The sequence below is a fragment of the Mytilus edulis genome, chromosome 1, assembly GCF_963676685.1.
Source record: "Mytilus edulis chromosome 1, xbMytEdul2.2, whole genome shotgun sequence".
NCBI classification, from domain to species: domain Eukaryota; kingdom Metazoa; phylum Mollusca; class Bivalvia; order Mytilida; family Mytilidae; genus Mytilus; species Mytilus edulis.
The window spans coordinates 113,905,230-113,922,930 of record NC_092344.1 but is presented as its reverse complement, the minus strand read 5'-3'; the positions used below and the strand labels follow the sequence as shown (position 1 = coordinate 113,922,930).

At 31.4% G+C, this 17,701-nt stretch overlaps 1 protein-coding gene across 1 annotated transcript; it reads right to left on the bottom strand.

The window, feature by feature from the left end:
- Positions 1 to 833: 833 nt before the first annotated feature.
- Positions 834 to 17,276, bottom strand: LOC139500384 (ADP-ribosylation factor-related protein 1-like). Its single transcript, XM_071289128.1, has 9 exons — positions 17,191 to 17,276; positions 15,472 to 15,594; positions 12,062 to 12,154; positions 11,434 to 11,521; positions 9,495 to 9,577; positions 8,606 to 8,687; positions 7,186 to 7,256; positions 3,515 to 3,615; positions 834 to 2,870 (listed from the first exon to the last, which is right to left on the bottom strand). The coding sequence occupies exons 3-9, from the start codon at positions 12,152 to 12,154 to the stop codon at positions 2,780 to 2,782; spliced, it is 609 nt and encodes a 202-aa protein (XP_071145229.1). The 5' UTR covers positions 15,472 to 15,594; positions 17,191 to 17,276; the 3' UTR covers positions 834 to 2,779.
- Between the last annotated feature and the right edge of the window lie 425 nt (positions 17,277 to 17,701).

Below are 17,701 nucleotides of genomic sequence, written 5' to 3'. Positions count from 1 at the left end.
ACATTGAAGCATTGTCCAAAGATTTGAATATTAGATGAAAGATACTCTCAGGAACAATAGGAATAAAGTTACATCAGTACAGGTGTCAACCTGTTATTAGGAAATGGAAGTGAAACACAGAATTCATACATATATTGTAAGGGTTCCTTTGTGAGTTATTTCTAGTTGTTGTCTTGCTGCTACTTTTTTTTATTTGAAGTTTCTACCAATGTACAATATTATTTTCCAATAAACTGTACCTTAACTAAACATTTGTAAAGTTTCGGCGATTTCTGTAATTTAGTTCTTTTTTTTATTTCAATATTACCTATATTTCTCCTATAAGTTCAACAGAAAAAAAGTACCGGAACAAAAATGCAGGTTTCTTTTGAAGGCAGATTGTGAGCTTAAATGAAAGGTGATCCATTTTTTTAATTTTATTTTTCTATTTAAAAGTATATGATAAAGTTCATTTATAGAAAATAAAATTGAAATCTTATATCTAAATTTCTTTTTTCGGTTTATACATGCAAGCAAAACTCCAACAAGGGGTCATCAGACAATTTCAACTATTCACTTTTCTCGTAGATCTTGACTGCCTGATCATTTTTGCTTATATAAGTTTCTATAGCTATTATACTAGTTCACATATTAGACATCTATGTTGGTAGGCACTATCATCAGACATATTTTAAAACTAGATACCCCTCAGATGATTGTGGCCACATTTTGTTAACTAGTTTCAGGTGAACAGATTTCGTATTTAATAACCTCGACTGATGATGACAATAGACAACATCGGCCATGTGATGAGAAAGGCATCGTGCGAAGTGGGCTCAAAATGCAAAACAAAATTAAAAAAAAGAATAATTTATTGCACCAGTATGTTCAAAATGAAGTATACATACATCTGCCTCATAACCCTGATACATAAACAATCAATTTATTTTAAAAATAAACAAATATCTCAGATAAATAACATAATATTTTACAGATTAATCATGGTTATAGTACCACAATTATCATTTGTATCAACAACAAAGTTAAGAATACCATTATCAAGGAGTTGACAGATATATACAGGAAAATCTACCAATAACACAGGTAATACAAATGCTGGTATATTTTTAATTATGCTTAATGAATTTTGTCATTAACATATGATACATCTGGATTATATTTAGAAGGACAGTTTTAAGCATTCATTGATGATAATATAGTTAGATATTGTTTAGACAACATATTTTCTGAAGATGTATCAATTTTTGAGGTTTGACTTAAATATTCTCATTTTGTTTTAAGATTAAGTAAGCACTAATTAACTTTAAAGAAAATTCTGTACTTGTTGAGGACCATTACTGTCCGTCTCTGTAGTGGTACGTGTAGAATCCTGTTTAGGCTTTTATACAAGGTGGAGAAGAGCGCCGTTATGGGCGGTGTTCTTGTAGAGTGGTCTTAAATGCCTCTACAGAACCTGCATGCACAACTTTATCTGGTAGTTGGTTCCAGTGACCTTTCATTTAATTCAATAACGATTATGTTGCATATATACAGCATACTGCTATTTTACTAATAATCATGCTCTTATCTTATTTTTAAAAACTTGGTTTTGATTAATCAATAAACTTGGAAATCTTTATTTTTTTCTTTTATATAGGAAGATTTGTGCAGGGACATAATCTCAATTTGTATTCAGCATAAACATATCTATTTATATAATGGGTTTAAGATTGCAAAATATGTTTCATAAAAAACATCATTACTTCATAAATGAAGGCAGTATTATTACAAAAAAATTACAACTATTAAACACAGTGTTTACCCTAAAATCAATATACATTACATACAATTTTAGCCACAGCAAATCTGACTACAAACAATATTATTCAAATGTAACATAATCCCCAAAAATTTAATAAACAGAAGTGTTGGTCCTTGGTCCCTTAAAGCTTGAAAACCATGTGAGTTACTACAAATTTGACTCACAAAATCAGACAAGGATTTTTATATGGAATCCAAAGAAATAATTTGGTAAACATACAGTTAAGTTTCCAATGTTTGATACAAAAATCAAGAAGAGATTTAAGGAACTGCTACATAACTTAATGTACATGAGAGTGGATATCATGTTGATTCTTACTACGTATACTATGCAAGTGATTATGCATGATTGCCAATGTCAAAAAATTAAAGAAATTAAAAAAATGAGTAATTCTTCAAGAGCAACAATTATAAGAATTCTCATAAAAAAACAATGTAAAACCTCTACTGAATCACAACTAAGAGCTGAAGTCTTATTATCTGCTAAGAAGTATGGAATGTAAGGTCAACAGTATACCAAATGGAAAGGGTGAAGTAACAGGACTTTCCAGATACACAATTAGTCAGAAAATGTAAACACTCCAATTATGTTTGAATTCAGTCTTTTTATATCAAGCTTTAAATTCTTTTCCACATTTATATTTTAATTTCAATTGTATTTCTGCTTCTTAAGTTAAAGGTCTTTGAATTTACTGAAAAATTTACAAAAACCATCAACATATTAGACCCTTGGTAAAATTGTGTCTGAACGTGATACATTAAGAATTAAACATTTGACTACGGTATATATTTTGATTTCGCTGTTAAACTTCCATTTGAAGTATACTTTTTGTTATATAAGAACCAACCAACTACAAAATGTATCTAGCATATATACACTACAGCAAGGTGGTTTCATACTATTGTTAATTGGAAGAAGGGATGTCATGTGACTATCTTGTAATAAACATTCATTTGTTTACATAATAATATGAGCATTTTAAGTTATTTCTTTCTGCATTGGAGGTCTGTCTATATTGTTTCTTTTAATTCCTTCTTTAATCCATTCTATCCCTTCATGGACACCATCTCTGGCAAAAATAAATCATATAATACAAGCACTTGAAGAGGTCTATCATTCATAAAATGTGTTTCTTATAAAAAGGTATATATTACATAATAGCACAATATTTTTAACAATGACAGCTGATCAAATGTCATCATTTTGGATGCTATTATGAAGCAGCACATTCCCTTTTACTCAGTAATTATAAAATTATAATGACTAGTATCCTTATTAAAATCAGAGATATTCTTAAAGTATCTAACTTAAGTTATAAACTTTGTTTTAAATATATCTAACCTAAGTCAATGTCTTTCCTAGGTCATGATACTTTATTGTCTCATACTTTTTTTCACATTAAGCTGTTCAGTTTAGTTCAGTTCTTTTGAATTTATTCACGCTTAGTCCGACTCCAAACACCTTACAGCCCTGCATATTGTGGTGCTGTTGCTTGTGTATTTCAGGAGATCCTTTTTATGATCTGTATTTATTTTATTGGTGTTGTAGGGTTACTGTCCTGTTTTGTTCATACTATTTTACATTATGCATTCTTAAATCAATATAATAAGGCTTTTTACTGTTTAAGAAAGGATATGTGTAAATTATTTTGTGCTGGAATTTGTAGATATTTTAATATGAACAATAAAACGAATTAATATTTTAATTTATTACCCTTTGAGTGCAGATGTACCAAGGAACTTGCATTCTCTATCTCCAAACAGTTGTGCACTACTGTTGAACACCTTTTTGACTTCTGAAGCTTTCATACAACCCTTAAAATAAACTAGAGGCTCTAAAGAGCCTGTGTCGCTCACCTTGGTCTATGTGCATATTTAACAAAGGACACAAATGGATTCATGACAAAATTGTATTTTGGTGATGGTGATGTGTTTGAAGTTCTTACTTTACTGAACGATTTTGCTTCTTACAATTATATCTATAATGAACTTTGCCCATTAGTAACAGAGAACTATATTTGGTAAAAATTTACATATATTTACCAAATTAATGAAAATTGTTAAAAATTGACTATAAAGGGCAATAACTCCTTAAGGGGTCAATTGACCATTTAGGTCATGTTGACTTATTTGTAGATCTTACTTTGCTGAACATTATTGCTGTTTACAGTTTATCGCTATCTATAATAGTATTCAAGATAACCAAAAACGACAAAATTTCTTTAAAAATTACCAATTGGAGGGCAGCAACCCAACAACCAGTTGTCCAATTCATCTGAAAAATTCAGGGCAGATAGATATTGACTTGATTAACAATTTAACTTCTTGTCAGATTTGCTCTAGATGCTTTGAGTTCATAGTTATAAGCCAAAAACTGCATTTTACCCCTATGTTCTATTTTTAGCTGTGGCTGCCATCTTGGTTGAATGGCCAGGTCATCGGACACATTTTTCAAACTAGATACCCCAAAGATGATTGTGGCCTAGTAGTTTCAGTGGAGATTTTGTAAAAGATTACTTAGATTTATGAAAAATGGTTAAAGATTGACTATAAAGGGCAATAACTCCTAAAGGGTCAACTGACCATTTTGGTCATGCTGACTTATTTGTAGATCTTACTTTGCTGAACATTATTGCTGTTTACAATTTATCTCTATCTATATTAATATTCAAGATAATAACCAAAAACAGCAAAATTTCCTCAAAATTACCAATTCAGGGGCAGCAACCCAACAACCGATTGACCGATTCATCTGAAAATTTCAGGGCAGATAGATCTTGACCTGATAAACATTTTTATCCCATGTCAGATTTCCTTAAAATGCTTTGGTTTTTGAGTTATAAGCCAAAAACTGCATTTTACCCCTATGTTTTATTTTTAGCGGTGGCGGCCATCTTGGTTGGTTGACCAGGTCACGCCACACATTTTTTAAACTAGATACCCCAAAGATGATTGTGGCCAAGTTTGGATTAATTTGGCCCAGTAGTTTCAGAGGAGAAGATTTTTGTAAAAGATTAATTTAATTTATGAAAAATGGTTAAAATTGACTATTAAGGGCAATAACTCCTAAACGGGTCAACTGACCAAAACTTATTTGTAGATCTTACTTTGCTGAACATTATTGCTGTTTACAGTTTATCTCTATCTATAATAATATTCAAGATAATAACCAAAAACAGCAAAATTTCCTCAAAATTACCAATTCAGGGGCAGCAACCCAACAACCGATTGACCGATTCATCTGAAAATTTCAGGGCAGATAGATCTTGACCTGATAAACATTTTTACCCCATGTCAGATTTGCTCTAAATGCTTTGGTTTTTGAGTTATAAGCCAAAAACTGCATTTTACCCCTATGTTCTATTTTTAGTCGTGGCGGCCATCTTGGTTGGTTGACCGGGTCACGCCACACATTTTTTAAACTAGATACCCCAATGATGATTGTGGCCAAGTTTGGTTTGATTTGGCCCAGTAGTTTCAGAGGAGAAGATTTTTGTAAAAGTTAACGACGACGGACGACGACGACGGACGACGGACGACGACGACGGACGCCGGACGCAAAGTGATTGGAATAGCTCACTTGGCCCTTCGGGCCAGGTGAGCTAAAAAAGAATTTATTAGAATTTTTATTTACAAAACTTGTAAATCTTGTACATGTGCAATAATAGATCCAAGCAAATGTATAGTAATAGATGAACAAATGGTCATAAGGCAGTGGTTTGATAATTTACATTCATTTAATGATGAGGTTAACATTAAATTAATGAAAAAGTTATTCTCAACAGACTACGGTTACAGAAATAAAACCAGATGCTCTGCAGGGTAGGCTTTATACGACCACAGAGGTCAAACCCTGAACAGTTGGGGCAAGTATGGACACAACATTTAAGCTTAATACAGCTCTGAATTTGGATTGTGATTAAATAGTTGACAAATCATAGGTTTCTGACACAGAATGAATGTGGTCTAAGAACTTAAACTTTAACCAGATGCTCCGCAGGGCACAGCTTTATACGACCGCAGAGTTCGAACCCTGAACATTGGGGCAGGTTTCTGACACATAATGAATGTGGTCTAAGAACTTCAACTTAAAAAACTTTAAATTTTAAATTGGACATTACCTATTATGGTCCAATATCGAAAATCTAAATACATGGTTAGATTCAGCATATCAAAGAACCCCAAATTTTGTTGATATCACGATTTAGACAAACTTGAAAACTGGGCCATAATAAAAAATCGAAGTAAATGTTTAGATTCAGCATATCAAAGAACCCCAAGAATTCAATGTTTGTTGAAATCAAACAATGTTTAATTTTGGACCCCGATTTGGACCAACTTGAAAACTGGGCCAATAATCAAAAATCTAAGTACATGTTTAGATTCAGCATATCAAAGAACCCCAAGAATTCAATTTTTGTTAAAATCAAACTGAGTTTAATTTTGGACCCTTTGGACCTAAATGTAGACCAATTTGAAAACAGGACTAAATATTAAGAATCTAAATACATGGTTAGATATGGCATATCAAACAACCCCAATAATTCAATTTTTGATGAAATAAAACAAAGTTTAATTTTGAACCCTTTTGGCCCCTAATTCGTTGGGACCAAAACTTCCAAAATCAATCCAAACCTTCTTTTTGTGGTCATAAACCTTGTTTTAAAATTTCATAGTTTCTATTAACTTATACTAAATTTATTAAAACCAAGAAAAATGCTTATTAGGGACCTGTTTTTAGCCCATAATTCCTAAACTGTTGGGACTAAAACTCCCAAAATCAATCCCAACCTTCCTTTTGAGGTCATAGACCTTATGTTAAAATTTCATAGATTTCTGTTAACTAAACTCTGATACTAAGGTTATTGTGCGAAAACCAAAAAAAATGCTTATTTGGGCCCTTTTTGGCCCCTAATTTCTATAAAACTTTTAGGACCAAAACACCAAAAATCAATCCCAACCTTTCTTTCATTGTCATAAACCTTGTGTTTAAATTTCATAGATTTCTATTAACTTTTACTAAAGTTAGAGTGCGAAAACCAAATGTCTTTGGACGACGACGATGACGCCAAAGTGATACCAATATACGACCAACAAATTTTCAATTTTTGCAGTCGTATAAAAATTATCAGCAAACTAGAAAAATAACAACTTACCAACATTTCATACTTTATATAATGGAATACATAAAATTATTGTTTGGGAAATATAGAAATCATAAGGCATTGTAACCATTAAATATCACACGGAAAAAGATATTATGCAAATGCAAACAAAGAATAATATTCCTGTGTTGTATGGTTAGATCTTCGACATCTCAAATATACAATATATAGTGTTTCATCATTCTAACAATAACTGAAAATTTTATATTTCAACACCAACCTCTAGATCTTGTTTATTGGCAAGAATAAGTAGTGGTACACCTTTTAACATGTCATTCACTATCATTTTATCTGTAATATATAAAAATTTAATGAATTTAAAAAAAAACAACACAGTTGTATCTGGTTATATTTTTGAATTCCATTCTATGAGCATTTCTATTTGCAGTTTAAAACTGAAGAAATAATGCTACAAGGTAGATTGCATTTATTGTCAAGAGGTTTTCAATCTGTACTAGGCTAAATATACTTTTCATGCTTTGTTGTCAGATTTATTGATATATATATCAATGGAAGCTCAAATTTCTATTATATCTTTCAAGTGGGATAACAAATTTTGTGAATTCTGTGGGAGGAGGCGATCGATGAATTTAAGTTCAATAACGTTTATGTTTTCTATAGGCTTACATATATATAATGTATATGGAGACTTTTCCAAAACTATGATTTCTTTAAGTCAATAATTTCTTTAAAAGTAATTCTACATGTGAATTTTGCACACTTTTTTGAGAATGGACTTCAACTGATTTTTATAGTTCGTTCTTATGTTGTACTGTTATTCCACTGTCACAGGTTAAGGGAGGGTTGGGATCCCGCTTACATGTTGAACCGTGCCACATTATGTATGTATGTGAGTCAGGAGCTTGTAATTCAGTGGTTGTCGTTTGTTTATGTGTTATATATTTGTTTTTCATTCATTTTTTTTTTATATATATAAATAAGGCTGTTTGTTTTCTCGTTTGAATTGTTTTACATTGTCATTATGGGGTCTTTTATAGCTGACTATACAGTATGGGCTTTGCTCATTGTTGAAAGCTGTACATTGACCTATAGTTGTTAATTTCTGTATAATTTTGGTCTCTTCTGGACAGTTGTCTTAATGGCAATCATACCACATCTTCTTTTTTATATTTATACTGAAAAAACTCAATTTAAAACAAAGTGTGAAATACAAATTTTCTACATATTCAAAAAGCAACCCAACAAGTGTTACAAGTGGAGGAGAATCTACTCACCCTCCTGGAGAACGGAAGATCACATCCCGTATATGGTGGGTTGAGAGTTGCTTAGTCTTTTGTTTTCTATATGTGTTTTGTAAACTGTTGTACGTTTTTTTGTTATTTTTTGTCATGGTGTTGTCATTTTTTTATCGCCTTATGAATTTGGATTACTATTTGGTATCTTTTGGCTATCTTTCACAAGATATGTAACAATTATTCAAAACAAATTTCTTTGCAGGCTAGACAAACAAACTTTATAAAAGAAGAACACTAACCCACAATCACCAACTTGTTCTTGAAAAGTGTTGCACAGTTTCAGAAAATTTGAAATATCAAAAGTTCATGAGAAATTAACAGTAACATAAAAACCTACCAAACATGAAATGAATGAGTAGAGTTATAGAGTTATGTAAAATATACCAAAAGCATCTTTTGATTCATCTATTCTTTCTGTGTCTGAAGAATCTATGATGTATATTACTGCATGAGATTCTGCATAATACTGAAATAAAATAGGGTAAAAATAAATTATAATGTTTTTAATTAGACCTTTGATTCCTTTTCTTATTCATATATTGCTAAACTTTCACAAATGGCAGCTGAAATAGCAATAGTTATATCGTTTATAATTCTTTGGCAACTCTGTATAACAAAAAAAATTAACTACCTACAATGCATAATAGATTAAAAATTGGAAATTTTCATAAGTCCAAATCAAATCTAGCTTATTTCTTTCATTTTATCATTCACATAAATTCATTGTATAATGGGTTGAAACTCAAAACTTGTGGATAATTTCTAAGGAAAATATATAACAGAAAGATATTAAAAGTTTTGAGTAGTAAATTTCATTATAAAGTAAGATTTGTTTAATTGAATACTGTATAAAATTTTAACTTTAAAACAGCTTACTTTATAAAATGCAATATACCATTATTCAAAATTATCAAATACTCTTACTGTTATTGAACTACCTCTAAAAAGGTTTCTATTCATTACATATGTACAAATACTTAAATATTGATTGATGAATGTATTCAGAACAAGTACATAATGAGATACACATTACATAAACCGTGATTTGTTCTAGATTGATAAATAGGGCCAATATCTACCATAGTAGCTTACAAAGTAACAGTCAGGTGAGACAGCAGGTAGACATGACACCATAACTGACTCTTAACCTTCAGTCTTTTTTATGACTCAGTATAACCTCCTACACTACAGACAAGCACACTAATTTTAAACTGATGATGTAGTAATTTCAATTTTTTAAAGAAAAAAAATACTATTTAAAATATAAAATTACTTTATCCCATAATGACTGTAACTCTTCTTGTCCACCAAGATCCCAGAAATTAAGTCGTACTCTTCCTATGTCTATCTTTCCAACTGAAAACAAGGATACTGACAATATAAAATCACTTTACAAATAATTCTGTTGCTTTGTGTGTATCATGAACTAAATGATAAAACTTAAATGTTTTACTTACAAAGAATGTTTAGTATGATTCTTTTTATGTCATTTAAAATGCTTGATTTATATGTGGGCAATGATTTTAAAGATTTTTTTTCATCTCACTAATAAATATTAAAAGTTGCACTGCATTGATATAGATGCACAATAATTAAAGTACCTTGTATACTTAAAATTATGGCTCCTAATTCTACTCAACATTATGATATGATTATTTCAATAAATAATGAATAGGCAATATATGTTTATCATTCACTGTTTTACTGGTAATCTGAGTAATGCATAATTATTTGTGTGATATAAGGCTGACTTTGTCAGAAAGAGCAAGATCATTTATTCAATTTTGGTTGTAACAAAAACTCTGTAATGTCTTTTTGTAAAAATAATTTTGCAATTGATACAAAAAGGAGAAAAAAAGTCCATACATAACATCTGTATTTTATTGATTTTTAGGGAAAATGTGACTCTGCACAAATGTGAAAGCTTTTGATTCAAATTTTTGTATCTTTTTATATAAAGTTAAACATGTATCAGGGTTTCCCCTGGGTCAATTATTTTTTTCGCCACCTCTTTCGCCAAAACAATATATTTTTCGCCACTCTATTATTTTTTTCGCCAAATAACATTAATATATTTTTTTGTTTAAAATTTCCATTTTTTTCTACCCCCCCCCCCTTTTCCCTTGAATAGGAATTTTTTGCCCCATTGTGTCTATGATTATTCGCTAAAACTTATTTTAGAGTTAACATTTTAATGAACATAATGAATAAACACTAAAAATTTACTTTAAAAGCAACAGAATTTTGTTTAACTTAAAAGGAAATATTCATTGTATTTTAAACAACTTTTCTAAATGACGGGGCCACCATACTTTTAAATAATAAAGAATATATATGTCCTGGAATATAACTAAATTCATGGACATGTTTTATCATATAATACCAGTATAATTCGTTGGGAAAGTTTCTTTTAAAGATAAATACTGATGTGCTCTTTTGTACTAAGAAGTGGTTTTTACAACAAAACAAAAGCTTTTATCACATGAAATTGATCCCTGATTTCATTTGTAGTCATTACATTGAAGGATTAATCTCATTCGAGGGGTTGTTCACAACCTTTTTGATAGATTTTTTTCATAACGACAGTTTTCTTTTCTTGACCATCGTAAATGAAAAAGTTGAGACGTAAACCTATTCTTGAAACACATGTTTCTCCCTAATCAATTACCCACCGGGTATATCAAAGTGAAAGAATAATTAAAGTTTTAAATCGGAGATTTTTCTTGCTTTTGAACATTTTTCGTCACAACAACAGCTTTCTTTTCTAAACTATTTTTAAAAGGAGACTGAGGAGACGTCAAAAGTTTTCTTCAAACACGTGCGTCGCAAAGTGGTAAATAAATTCTTTATGTTACTTTTAGCGGAAGCCATTTAACTATATTATTTTGTCAAACAATTCAATCAACACCTTTATTAATTAGTCCTTTGTTGTCGATAGCTTAAAATGCAATCAGCTGATTATTGATTTTCTGTTCAAATCTTAATGAGGTCAAGATGAATTCCGATTATTGTCTAATCGGATAAAGTCCGAGAAACTTGAATAAAAGTAAATAAACAAGATGGAGGAAAATAAATCGTTTTTATATTTCTTTCGCCAAATTCTTTCGCAAATAAAGAATTTTTATCGCCATAATTATTATTTTATCGCAAATTGCGAAAATGGCGACCGCCAGCGGAAACCCTGATGTATAAACATAAATTAATTTCTATACTATTTAGTCCAACTGTTGCTGTTATTTTTGACAGATTCATTCCTTGGTACTTGGAGTTGAACTTTGTCTTTGACTGTTCTAAGTATGTCTGAAAAATATAACAAAGAAAGACTTAAATACAACTAAAACAAGAAGGTTACACTGACACAGCTCAATGTCATCACAACATCTTTACCAGGAAATGCTGTACAAATAAATGTTCATCAAAAGTGAACATGAAAACTATTATGCTTTTTATGACCATGTTCTTCACATATAATATTAACAGGCTGTACTCATTAATTTGCACATACCTTTTATATGCCAGATTATATATATCCCCTTTTACCCCTAATAGCTTGGGAACTGTTGAGCCTGTTGCAATAATCCTAAAAGCTCTCAAGCTGAAGTCATTTTTCATTGGTTAATCAACATATATTCTTAAGTCGATTATAGTTTTTTATTCAGTTTTTCATCAACAGTGATTGTGGCAGTCATTTGAAGTTATTATTGTTTTTATTCAGTTTTCCATCATCAGTGTTTATGGCAGTCATTTGAAGTTATTATTGTTTTTCAGGGACAGCAGGCATGTTGATAAATCAACTGTGCTCTTCATCTCATATATTTCTATCTTATTTAATATACTCACTGATTTTCCTGCATTATCTAAACCAAGAATCAAGACATTATACTCCTCTTTCTGGAAAAAATATTTCCAATAACCTGACAGCAATGTATACATCTACAAAAGAAACAAAAGACAAATATATGCAAACATTTTATTGATTTATCTATCAATTAATATAGTCTCCTTGGACTTTTAGCAGTTAAAAAATATTGTGCAACTTTTACAGTTGAAACACATTTTTGAAAGCTATTACTTATATCCTGCAGATCTATTGTAATAGATTATTTAATTCATATGTTCTCTTTCTTTAAATACTAGAGGCTCACCTGCGATATTAAACAAAGGACGCAGATGGATTCATGACAAAATTATGTTTGGTGATGGTGATGTGTTTGTACATCTTACTTTAATGAACATTCTTGCTGATTACAATTATCTCTATCTATAATGAACTTGGCCCAGTAGTTAAAGGACCATTTTGGTCATGTTGATTTATTTTTAGGTCTTACTTTGCTGTACATTATTGATGTTTACAGTTTATCTCTATCTAAAATAATATTCAAGATAATAACAAAAAACTTCAAAATTTCATTAAAATTACCAATTCAGGGGCAGTAACCTAACAACGGGCAGTCTGATCCATCTGAAAATTTCAGGGCAGATAGATCTTGACCAGATAAACAATTTTGCCTCATGTCAGATTTGCTCTAAATGCTTTGGTTTTTGAGTTAAAAGCCAAAAACTGCATTTTACCCCTATGTTATATTTTTAGCTGTGGCGGTCATCTTGGATGAATGTCCTGGTCACCGGACACATTTTTTAAACTTGATACCCCATAGATGATTGTGGCTTAGTTTGGATTAATTTGGCCCTGTAGTTTCAGAGGAAAAGATTTTTGTAAAATATTACTAAGATTTACGAAAAATGGTTAAAAATTTACTATAAATGGCAATAACTCCTAAAGGGGTCAACTGACCATTTCAATCATTTTGATTTATTTGTAAATATAACTTTGCTGAACATTATTGCTGTTTACAGTTTATCTTTATCTATAATAATATTCAAGATTATAACCAAAAACAGCAAAAATTCCCTAAAATTACCAATTCAGGGGCAGCAACCCAACAACGGGTTGTCGGGTTCATCTGAAAATTTGAGGGCAGATAGATCTTGACCTGATAAGCAAATTTACTGCTCATCAGATTTGTTCTAAATGCTTTGGTTTTTGAGTTACAAGCCAAAATCTACATTTTACCCCTATGTTTTATTTTTAGCCATGGCGGCCATCTTGGTTGGTTGGCAGGGTCACGCCACACATTTTTTGAACTAGATACCCCAATGATGATTGTGGCCAAGTTTGGATTAATTTGGCCCAGTAGTTTCAGAGGAGAAGATTTTTGTAAAAGATTACTAAGATTTACGAAAAAATGGTTAAAAATTGACTATAAAGGGCAATAACTCCTAAAGGGGTCAACTGACCATTTCAGTCATGTTGACTTATTTGTAGATCTTACTTTGTTGAACATTATTGCCGTTTACAGTTTATCTCTATCTATAATAATATTCATGATAATAACCAAAAACAGCAAAATTTCCTTAAAATTACCAATTCAGGGGCAGCAACCCAACAACAGGTTGTCTGATTCATCTGAAAATTTCAGGGCAGATAGATCTTGACCTGATAAACAATTTTACCCCCATGTCAGATTTGCTCTAAATGCTTGGTTTTTGAGTTATAAGCCAAAAACTGCATTTTACGGTACCCCTATGTTCAATTTTTAGCCATGGCGGCCATCTTGGTTGGTTGGCCGGGTCACCGGACACATTTTTTTAACTAGATACCCCAATGATGATTGTGGCCAAGTTTGGTTCAATTTGGCCCAGTAATTTCAGAGGAGAAGATTTTTGTAAAAGTTAACGAGGACGACGGACGACAACAACGGACGCCGGACGCAAAGTGATGGGAAAAGCTTACTTGGCCCTTTGGGCCAGGTGAGCTAAAAAGGTGGGTAAACAAGGATTTCTTGGTTAATGGCCAATTAAGACAATTTGGAACCAGTGTGAGGAAGGTAATCCAAATATATTGAGGTAATCCAAACATGTTTGATTACCTTTCTTACACTAATTAGGGTGCCCGGTATCGAAAAAGACGTCTAGTTAACGAGTTTAAGTTAAAGGATAACACACAGCTAATTTATATGCAAACTATTTGAAAATCATTATATTTTCCAATCATGAATGTCGTTGTAAGCTACAATGTACCGTGGTCATGTTTTTCAAAATTTTGTGCTTTCTAAGGGTACCCAAAAATACCTACTCATTCAGGCCATCTTCAACACGAAAAATAAAATTATTGCTTTCTATGTTATTTGAACAAAAGCTGAAAAGATTTATATAATTTAAGTGTAAGTAGTTCATGATTTTTGTAAGACTATTTTTGTCACATTTTGAATGAAAGAAAATTTATTGTGTGTAACTTTCACAACATTTTTACTCTGATTTCATCAATAAGACATGGTTCATATGTGTGCCAAATATATTTCGTGTAATGTATATCGGTGAGAAGAAAATAGCAATTTAAAACACAAATTTAGTGATCATTCTGCCTTGATTCAAACACGCCTTTTCTCGTGCCGTTAATCGTTTTGTAGCTTACACTATCAGGTCATTAACTAGGACAATTGTCACTTACTTCATTTCTCTTTTTACTTGTTGTATGGTCGATATGTATATTTTGAATAGTCGAGTTATTTTGAAGATCGTTGTTTTGTCTTAGTTTTTGTTGTTTTTTTATATTTTTAATTGATTTTTTGTTATAATTGTAATACACAAATCAAATACTTCGGTCATGTTTCAGACCCGGAATATGGCTCACAGTCCTGTTAAACTATGCCAATTAAGCCCTAAACAAAGTAGGAATGAAATACGTGTGTTATATGTCAGGGTTCTTAATGACTGAATTGCTTATTAAAATGCGAAAAATTAGCACTAACAAAAGCTTTATCGAGGGTCTGGGAACACGGAAAGATCATGTATATTTTAGTATATTTCAAGCGTCATTTATCTAGCTAGCACTTCCAAGGACCCCAATTCTGCTCAGAGGGAGTATGCAGGTTTTAAGAATCATTTTGTACGCCCGATGAAGTAGATACCAGCATAATTTTACATGCTATTCATGTAGATAAAGAGTTCAGTGTAAAAGGCATATAGTGTAGGATAATAAATAAAATCACAAGATACAGATGTTCTGATCTTATGCGTTCATTACTTCCCCTCTATGCAGCATACGCATGAGCTATGTTTTCAACCAGGCACTATAATTTGCACACAAGATTTTTGCCGCTATATGCCTGTCCAAACAACCTATCTATAATTAAATATAAATAAAATTATATTGATTTTTAATACATTTGTAATACATAAATACTCACCTAATCTAATTTGTTTTCTATTGTTTTGCTAAGTCAAAGAAATTCCAGTCTAGTTTTTCAGCACTAAAATATTTTAGTCTAGTGGTACTGGTAAAAAATAACTTTCCACCACAATTTTCTTATCTAAAATTAAATAAATAGATAAAAGATAGATTACATGTCATGATATACATTATGGATATTCATTGAAGTCTTGTCAAATACATTTTTTTTGTACATGTATGTGGTAAATAAAGTACAATAACAAAACTTTCTACCTAGTGAGCATAGGCACTTGTATCAGAAAAATTTCACATGAGCAGGAAATTCCATTATAATATGCTGATTTCTCTGTGTCAACCCCACTAAAACATGTTACAAAATAATTGGGAATGCCTTCTAAGGATGATTTCAACAACAAAGGTAGAAGTGTTATACACCATTGTGTAGATAAATCAATTTAGATTTATGGTATAACAAGTTTTAGTAGGGTTGACAACCGAGAAATCAGTATAATGTATAACAAAATTTTGTGCCAGGTGACATTTTTAAAAAATGTGATTTAATTATCTTGTGGTACATGTATATAAAGGTATATAAGAAAGAAAAATTCTGAGACAAGTGCCTGTGCTATTCAGAACCAGCTGACCCTGTGAGAACTACTCTTTTACTGGTACAAAATGTACCTATCTACAATATAAATATTGTAAAGTTTACAGGTTATCAAGGTTTTTGGTTTTCCTTTTGGAATATTTACTTACTTTCAGTCCAAGACTACTCTGAACTCCAATTGCTGTTTTGCCACACAAGCTTGGACTGTGGTCCCACCGCCATAGCATGTCTGGCAAAACAGCCTTTGGACGTCAGAGTAATCTTGAACTACATTACTTTGTGAGAAAAATGTGTTTTTTTTCATATGCCATTGGAATAAGGTTATGTTTATTCACTTCTCCACTTTGGATAATTCAGATTTTGATATCAAGGTCATAAAGTATGTATGTACATGTACAAATGTATGCACAAAAAATGTATAACTGGTAAATGGCTCTGTTATCAGAAGAACCCCTCGAAAGCTGTGAGGGTACAGTGGCATCCATGTACACTCCCTATAGGAATTAATACAGATGTGTCACTAACATGACTAACGAATATTTACGACAATTATTTTTACAAGGACAATCAATCCCCACCCAACACAAAGGGAGTGCTAGGACACTGGGTACTCAGTTGTTATGGTGGAGGAAGCGTAAGTATTGGGAGAAAATTACCTACCACTTGGCGGAAACAGACAAACTCAAGAGATATCAGAAGATTGATCTCCAGATTAAAGTAAGGGAGAACTTTGACCAACCAAGGCTCCAAAGTACCAATTCTAGTTTAAACTCCAGAAGTGTGTGGGGAGGGCGAAAATCGCCCTTGTGATGTGCTGAAATTTTCAGCATCCCAAGTCATACTCGAACTTGGGACCTTCAACACTGTAGCCATCGGACCCACAATAAAAATAGCAGTAACAATATTTAGAGCAAACAAATTTATGTTATTTTGTTGTTGTTGTAAATTATGTTGACATGACGTGTTCTCATGTGAGAAAAGTAGTTTTCTTCGTCTATATAAAATATAAAAAATAAAAATATCTGTAGTGAAGTTCAATATATAGACGAGACAGACTCCTTAAAATATACATGCTGACCATTCTTTGAAGAAAGAGAAATGCTTTAAACTTAAAAGAGAAAAAAATACGTTTTATCAGCACTGGTCGTTGAAAGAAAAAGTCAGGAAGTGCCGAATGAACAAACCGAACGTTTCCGCAACAAATAAAATCCAGTGCACGTCAGGGTAAAATTCCGGAAATCGATGAACCCAAGAATAGCAATGTTTGCGGTTCACCAAGAATCAGAAAAAGTAGCAAACACTAGAATAGTTATTTTCTAATATAAGAGATTCATTTTTTGATATTAAGAAATAGTGTTTTTCTTTTTTAATGTTAACACATCATTTTCGTATATACATTATTAGGCATTAGACATTTTTAGACATATTTTTATTATACCAATCATGGGCCATTGTCGGGCAAGATACAAATACGTCATAATACAACATTTGATTATATAAAACATTAGTGAAATACACAATAAGTAATACACTCACAAGGTAATAAAGTGATAATATGAGCAATGTGGATATATAATTATGATAAGAGGCATTGGGTGTAATGAGGCCGATTTAATATTAAAAGAATATAAAGTTTATT